General features: G+C 49.8%; 1 protein-coding gene across 3 annotated transcripts in view; it reads left to right on the forward strand.

Annotated features, from left to right (window-relative positions):
• KCTD21 (potassium channel tetramerization domain containing 21) overlaps nucleotides 1–3,213 on the forward strand; it is a 16,033-nt gene extending 12,820 nt beyond the window's left edge. For all 3 annotated transcript variants that reach the window (XM_007122211.4, XM_028501596.2, XM_028501595.1), the window contains exon 2: nucleotides 259–3,213. In XM_007122211.4, coding sequence (XP_007122273.1) covers nucleotides 289–1,071 — 783 coding nt within the window. In that variant the 5' untranslated portion in view covers nucleotides 259–288 and the 3' untranslated portion in view covers nucleotides 1,072–3,213. The remainder of the gene's footprint in view (nucleotides 1–258) is intronic.
• Nucleotides 3,214–8,360: the final 5,147 nt, after the last annotated feature.

The following is an 8,360-nucleotide window of genomic DNA, read 5'->3' on the forward strand; positions in this document are numbered from 1 at the left end:
CACGGCATGTGGAATCTTCCCGGACCGGGGCACGAACCCGTGTCCCCTGCATCGGCAGGCGGACTCTCAACCACTGCGCCACCAGGGAAGCCCAGATCTGCCCCTACCTTGATCCTCAACTTCCCAGCCTCCAGAACTGTGAGAAATAAATGTTTGTTACTTAAGCCACCCAGTCCATAGTATTCTGTTATACCAGCCCTAACAAAGATATCAGATATGGTTGGGTAATGGTCATTTCTTATTTACCTCTCTCTGTAGGACTACTTCCCAGCACCCCAGCCTCCTGCCATGTCTGACCCCATCACGCTGAATGTCGGGGGGAAGCTCTATACAACCTCACTGGCAACCTTGACCAGCTTCCCTGACTCCATGCTGGGCGCCATGTTCAGCGGGAAGATGCCCACCAAGAGGGACAGCCAGGGCCACTGCTTCATTGACCGTGACGGCAAAGTGTTCCGCTATATCCTCAACTTCCTGCGAACCTCCCATCTGGACTTGCCCGAGGACTTCCAGGAGATGGGCCTGCTCCGCAGGGAGGCTGACTTCTACCAGGTGCAGCCCCTGATTGAGGCCCTGCAGGAGAAGGAGGTGGAGCTGTCCAAGGCCGAGAAGAATGCCATGCTCAACATCACACTGAACCAGCGTGTGCAGACGGTCCACTTCACTGTGCGTGAGGCACCCCAGATCTACAGCCTGTCCTCTTCCAGCATGGAGGTCTTCAACGCCAACATCTTCAGCACCTCTTGCCTCTTCCTCAAGCTCCTCGGCTCCAAGCTCTTCTACTGCTCCAATGGCAACCTATCCTCCATCACCAGCCATTTGCAAGACCCCAACCACCTGACTCTGGACTGGGTGGCCAATGTGGAGGGCCTGCCTGAGGAGGAGTACACCAAGCAGAACCTCAAGAGGCTCTGGGTGGTGCCAGCCAACAAGCAGATCAACAGCTTCCAGGTCTTCATGGAGGAGGTGCTGAAAATCGCACTGAGTGACGGCTTCTGCATCGATTCTTCTCACCCGCACGCTGTGGATTTTATGAACAATAAGATTATTCGATTAATACGGTACAGGTAAAAGGACCCCAGCAACATTGGAGGGGGGCTTCCCAAAGCCAAGATCTTGGAGAGTGTCTCGCCAGTGGTGTGAGGCAGGCCACTGTACTAACCTGTATTAATCGTGTAGCAGGACTTGATTTCCCCCGTGATGCAGTCCACCTGTAGGAATCCATGTGTCCTCTTGACAGAGCCACCTTTTTCCTTGCTACTTTGAGCTGCAGATGCGCAGTTTGCTCTAAGTGAAGAGTCTGCCAACATGTCCTAAAGGAGGCCACAGGAGGACTTTTTGGCTAGACAAAGGAACAGCAGTTTTTTCTTGGGTCCAGCTTTCTCTGTACCATTAGGCAGTGCCTCACTTAGCCATCTGTAAACAGAGCCTCTGGTGGAGGAGATGGGGTGAGAACAAGAGGCTCCCTCTAGTTTCCCAGGACATGAAGTACCCAGAGATTCCCATCCTGCCTGCCCCTCTGTCCCTGGGATGTGGCCAGAACCTTGGACTTGCTTGGCTGGCTTGGAAATGAAGTGGGTAGTGAGGGTGGGATTTGAGCCTGGCATGGCCTGGAGGAATTAGCCTCCAGGCAGGGTTCAGAAGATGGGGATATCCCTCTTGACTGGACCAAATCTAGGCCTTTGGGGATTTCTGGCTTCAGAAATAAGCTGCTGTCCCTGCGAAGATTTGAAAGTATCTGGAGCCAGTGCAATGAAAGGCGCTTCGTAATGTGGCCTGATACCTGACTTTTGTAATCCTTTCCCCAAGAAGTTGAAGTGTCATTGAAACAGATCATTTAAAACAAATATATTATGGACTCTCAGGGTTGGAAAATGATTCAATAGTCGCTCAGTCCTCCCGCACCCCCAGCACACCCCAGCACATTTGCGGCTAAGGGCTTCTCCCCAGTACCTTCAGGAGATCAACTGTCCCTGCTTGCATACCCTCAGTGACAGGAAGTTCGTCATCCCCAAGGCCAGCCCCTGCCATAGTTGGCTGTTAGAAAGTCCTTCCTTATATTGAGCCGAAACCTGTCCTTCCACAACCATTTTCTGGTCCTGGTAGACCGTCCTTCTCACCCAAATGTGTATTTTCTCTTTCAAAATAGTCACTTTGAGAGGCCAGATACCTATTTTGAAAATATGATTACTCGATATTAGGATTCCCCCTGGGATTTGTCTTCAGAACCAAGGTTAGCCCCTTTCATTCCCTGTAAGTCATCCCCATTTTGTCGTGGCTTCGCTTCATTTGTGACCCTCCCTCCTCACCAGACATGACTGTGCATAGCTTTTGACCATCTTCTGTTGAGTTTGAAGATTGCTGCCCCAGAGGAAGGAGACCAGGGTCTTGGCAATGTGTAACAAGGAGCCTGGGAGTGATCTGAACCATAACATTGCCCTTGGAGTAAGCGTCCAGCCCTTAAAACACTGCTCTGAAGGATGTGGGCTTCCCCTGCAGTAGTTTCTGGGCATAACCAGCCCATGGACCTCCTTGGGGTGAGACCCTGAGCCACCACTTACCAGGGGGTGATGAGCAGTGCACGTCTCAAAGCTGCACATTATGATTCATCCCTGGCGTGAGGGTGGCCTTGGGAGTCCCAGAATCTTCCCCACTGGGCAGGGGCCCTCAGACAAAGCCAGAGAAGTCTGGTGCCACAGGTGCCCCCAGGGGATGGTCCGAGGAAGGGGCTTCCCGTAGTTAGGCCCTGTGAATAGGGAGCTTGTACGCTGGGCTGTGGGCAAGGCCACATACCTTAGGTAATAAAGGTCTTTTCCCCCGTACAGTGGGACCCAGGAGTCTCTGATAACTGTCCCATGCCACCAGGCCAATGGTATTCAGGAAAGCCACTCAGGAGAACCCAATTTAGACCAGCCAGCAGAAGCTGTGACCATAGCAGAACAGTTTAAGGAAGAAATCTCATAAATCACCACTGTCTCTTTTTCTTTTCCATAAAAATTCTTTCTCCATCTTTTCAGTGCTTCTTAATTCAAGCAGCTTGACTTTAGAGAAAGCACAGGTCCTATGAAGCCACTAATTTGCTGTGTGACTTTATGCAAGTCACTTACCTCACTGAGCCACCTCTGTTTCTTCATCTGTGAAATGTGCATAACAGTAACACATAACCCTACCTACCTCACAGGGCTGTTGTGAGGATCAAATGAAATAATTTATGTGAGAATACAGTATAATTGATAAATGGTTGTTATTATTTTGTGTCTACGTATAAGGGAAAAAACCTTGGCTTTGGAATCAAGCCGACCTGGGTCTGAATTCTGGCTCCATCGCTTGCTGTGTAACCTTGAACAAGTCCCTGGGCCTTCCTGATTTGTTTCCTCATCAGATAACAATCCCATCTCCTAGTGTTCTGTGACTCGGTTGTGTATGTGAAAATTCCTAACTAGGCCTGGCCCGTAGGAGCTCAATAAATGTTTGCTCTTTTAGGAGTAATGATGGACTGTCATGCAGGAGACACCATGAGCATGTAACAATTTAACAAGCCTTCTGGGGCACCTGGAGTATGGTCCCTGAGGATGGGAACAGCCACAGATAAGTTTAGTCTGGAAAGGCTTAGAGGGCCACACAGTGTGCTGTGGGAACTTGGGGAAAGCAAGCTTAGTTCTCAGAAAAGGCATAATAGATGGTCGAGCTGGGCCTTTAAGGGTAGGTTGGATGGTAACAAAATGAGCTAAGGAGGGCACCGTGGGCACTGGAAACGCCATGAGCCGAGGCCCGGGAGCCATGCAGGTGAGGCTCCACACAGGGCCTCCGCACACAGGGAGCCACATGCAGTACATGGAGGGTGCTCACTGTGCCCCGTCTCCCTCGGGTGAGTGCAGCCACCTGCTTAGTGCAACAGAGAGATACTGAGCCTGCAGGCGGCACCATCCCAGAGGACCAGTGAGTCAGGGTGGGCTGGGAGGCAGGCATGTGATTCTTGTCATGAGCCCCTAGCTGCCCGGAGCGAGACGCAGTGGTGGTCAGTGATCTCAACCAGACTCAGTTTATTTAGCCTTTTGCACAGCTGAGAGCTTTGTCCCAATTGAAGGGCACTTCTGGGCACACGACCTTGTCAGCCCTCGGTTCCTCCCCGAGGCGTGCAGAGGGATGGTCAGGGAGGGTGCTCTTGAGGGAACCCTAAGGCACTTTGGCATGACCACTTGGTGAGACCTGCCACCAAACAGGGCCCCTGCATGCTGGAAGGCCAGCAGTAGCTGTGACCTCAGGCACCTCCTAAAGCTCTTTGCCCTTTTATGGAGGGCAAACCTTCTGATGCTAGGTTCTGTCTTTGGGCCAGAGCTCCCTGTGCAGAGGTGGCCATGGCACCCCCCTTGCCAACACCTCAGTGCCCTACACAGCCCCCCAGGCTAGGATGTGGTCACTCTGCTTTGTAAACTTCTATGTGGCCTAAAACATAGCGCTTTTGTAACTGCACCTTTGTTCACCCCAAACTTCCAGCTTTCTTTTACAAATTACTCCTAAAACAGGCTACTGTAAGGGGAGGCATAGCCAAGATTAGCCTAGGCCAATTTCTCATGTGTCCAGAGCACCAGCCCATCCCTTTCCTCAACTGTGGTCTTTTCACACTGACCACCTGAGTCTGCCTGTATCCCAGGGGGCTCAGGGTTGGTTGGGCAGTTGGCAGGGAAATGAGACCCCATGATCATCTTGCAGAGCAAAACAACCTTGATAACTGGCCCATCAAAGGGAGGGGCCCAGGCTTCTTTCCAGGCCCTGTCCTGGCTCTGGCAGCTCCGTCTATCCAGACAGCCCTGTGACCTCAGTCTCCTTCAGAACCTTCAGGACAGTGTGGCACCAAACAGAGAGCTGTGGAGACAGTCTGGTGACATGCTCACCCCAGTCTGGGGCACAGGGACCAAGGGGGGCCCTGAAGAGAAAAGTTGGCCTATGGAAACCAGAGGATCACTGAGCAACCCATGGTACCCAGAACCCCACCCGACACAAAGGACAACAAAATAAGCTCTGTGGTGCCACTGCTTAGCTCTGACTTCTGGGCAGGGAGTATGTGCCCAATCAGGTGTGTCTGACCTCACTGCCCCCTCTCCTGGACCTATTTTCCACCAACTTCCCTGGCCCTCCCACCCCAATATATGTATTTGGGAGTATTTCAAAGCCTTTATTAACATTTCCCAGTTAACTGACAGCCCTAGAGTGTTATATCAACATTTCCCAGTTAACTGACAGCCCTAGAGTGTTCTATCCCATTCTTATGTCAGTCCCTCCCAAAAGCCTAGGTTCCCTTTTACTGAGGTGCTGGGTAAAGGCTCAGTTGAGTCACAAATCCTCTAGAGATCCTGCTGCATTGTGACATGGGTTCTCCCTTCCCAACCCCAATTAGTTCACTTTATAAATCCAGTACTGAATTTGCTTTAAAAACACCCTTTTGTTTGGCATCTCATAGGTTGCCAACCTCCTTCTTGTCCATAGTTTCATTTCACAGAACCAAAGAATGACCATGCCATGCCATTCCACACCTTGCCTGCCCTTTACTACTTTGTCTACATAGCAAACATCTGCTCATCCTTCAACACTCTGCATGAGCCTTGCCTCCTTGGCTTACCAAGTAGAGTTACTCCCAGCCCGCTTTGTACCACCCTATATCTGGTGTGGACTTTTATCAGCATACTGCAGCTGTTCACAGGCAGTGTTGTGCTGGTAAATATTTAACGACAACTAGCTCTCATGGAAACGCACTGATCTGTAGCATCAGCCAATTTCCATGGTGTAAATACTCTCACAGTAGTCAATTTCAAGTCACCCACATGAAGTCGCTGATCATCGGGGAAGAGAGGCACACAATGGGCTCTGGAGAGCCAAGAGGGAGCCTGCTCCAGCACACCTCCGTGTCTCCCACTGAACCGCATGCTTCTGAGGGCCAGGGCTCTGGCTGGCTCTTTGTATCACCAGTGCTCAGCACACAGAAAGTGCTCAATATATGTTTGAGGGACTCTGCCACCTGTGGAAGAAGACATTTTTACCTCCTCGATGTCCTCTCTTGTTCAAACTCCATCTTGCTCAAAAGTCTTGCTCAAACTTTTTCCTATAACACAAGAAAAAGTTCAAAGTTCCTGGCTCTTTATATACAGGCTTCAACCTACTTAAGAGCACAGATCCTGGAGTTAGACTGCCTGGAATCAAATCCTGGCTTTGCCACTTAATGGCTATGTGACCTCTGGCCAGTTACTTAACCTCTCTCTTTCCTTGTCTGTAAAGTTGTAGTAATAGTACCTACAACCCATAGGGCTGTTGTAAGGGTTTGATGAGGAATACATCTTCAGCTTTTTGAATAGGGCCAGGAGTATAGTAAGTGCTCTACTTACTACATTAATTACTACCATTACTATAATTATTACTATCATCATCATTTTCTGTCCTCATCTTTCATTGCTGTCTTACTTGCTCATGCCCTCATTGTCCCTTGCATAATCCACATGGATTTTTAACTCCTGACCTTTGCCCAAGGCACTCCTACTGCTTAAAGCATCCCACCTCTCCTCTCCAGTGACCCAAACCCTGTCCATCCACAGTGGATACCCTTCTCACCCTCCACCACCCTCTCACTGAGCCCTTCCTCCTCTGGTCTTTCAGTGCCCTTCTGGTTGGCATCTCCAGGGGTCTGAGAATCAGATCTCAAATCACATGGTCTGTTTATTCACATACTCTTTTGAACGCCTAACGTATACCAACCCCAGGGCTGGGCTCTGAGAAAGCAAAGGTGAACCCTGCACATTCCTCCCTCAGGGTGTGCAGTGGGGGAGAGAGACAGGTAAACAAATTCCAATAGGATGGGCAGTGCTAAGGTGGAAGTCTGTTACAGGTGGAGTGGACCACAGAGATAGGATAGCCTCAATGTTGACACCACTTTACAGTTTAACAAAGCACTTTGCTTTCTTTTACTCATTTAATCCTCCCAACAAGGCTCTGAGAGAAGCAACACAGGAGGGGCTTTTTTTTAATAGATGAGGATGAAACGACTTGCATGTGAACACACTGTGTGTAAGTACAGTGCCTGAACATAGTAGGCCCTTGGCTAATTATGAAATTGAATTATATGTCATTTAATTCAAATTAAGTGGCCAAGTCAAGGTGAGAACCCAGTCTGAATCCTCCTTCAGGATTATTTCCCCTCAGTTGTGAGGCCAAGGACAGAACCAGGTCTCCAAGTGCCAGGACTCTGATCCAGGCTTTTCCACAATGTTCCAGGTGACCTCGGGTAAATCACTTCACTGAGCTGGGCCAGAGAGCATCCTTGGTCGAAGGCAAAAAGGTAGAGTTCAGCTCTACAAGCTAGAAGTCTCTTCTAGCCAGAGTTGGCTGGAAGAATGATCCTCCTAACTCTGGAGCTATGTGAGCAGAGACCAAAAAAATCCCTTGATGGGGCTGTCATGGGCTTCTAGCACTGGACTGGCCCCACTTGTCTTCTCCCAGCCGTTTGTGCTGTGAACACAATACTTGGTGATGGAGCACTCCTGGGATTTTTGTATTTTCCGGTGTGAAATGCTGGATGTTATTAAGTGCTTCTGGAGCTAAAACAACCAGGCGAAGTGGAGTCACTCAGATGTCATGTCGTACTATTAATATTCCCTTGAATGAAGTCCGAAAGCTTTTGTGAGGATGAGGCTTATTCCACTGAAACATGGTGCTCCCCACCTCCTTAGAAGGGGAGGCAGATTAGACAAACCTCAGCATCCCCACATCATCATTCCTGAGCAAAGAAAGGGGCTTCCTTACTTGGCGGCTAAGAAAAAGGACTGTCAGAACATGACATTCATTGGCTATTTTTGGCATAGAATCTGAGAATGTTGTCCTAGAAGGAAATTTGTAACTGACCATCAAAGGCAAAGAGGAATGAGAACTGGCTTTCAGTCAAGCAGACCAGTCCAAATCCTGGCTCTGCCGTGTGACCTTGGCAAGCACCACCATCTCTCTGTGTCTCAGTGACTTCATCTAGGAAGTGGGGATAAAAATACCTGCATTCCCTACCTCATAGAGTGATTATAAGGATGAAGTGAGAAGTACATGGAGGGCGCCTGGCTCCCTCCTCTTGGCCCTGTACTTTGTGCTCTCCACACTGGATGGGGAGATCTCTCCTAAAGCAGGGACCACCTCTCATACCTCTATATCCCTGGCCTTCAGCACACTGCTTCCAAGGGGAGCTCCTCAGTTCACATTTGTTGAATAAATGACTGAACTCCACCTCTTTACCCTTACCCATGAGGAAACAGGTCCAGAGTGGTGGAGGGACTTGTCCCAGTTACACAGCCAGGGAGGACCCCAGGACCCTTGACTCTCAGCCCTCT

Source organism: Physeter macrocephalus, chromosome 16, assembly GCF_002837175.3.
Source record: "Physeter macrocephalus isolate SW-GA chromosome 16, ASM283717v5, whole genome shotgun sequence".
In the NCBI taxonomy this organism is placed as follows: Eukaryota; Metazoa; Chordata; class Mammalia; order Artiodactyla; family Physeteridae; genus Physeter; species Physeter macrocephalus.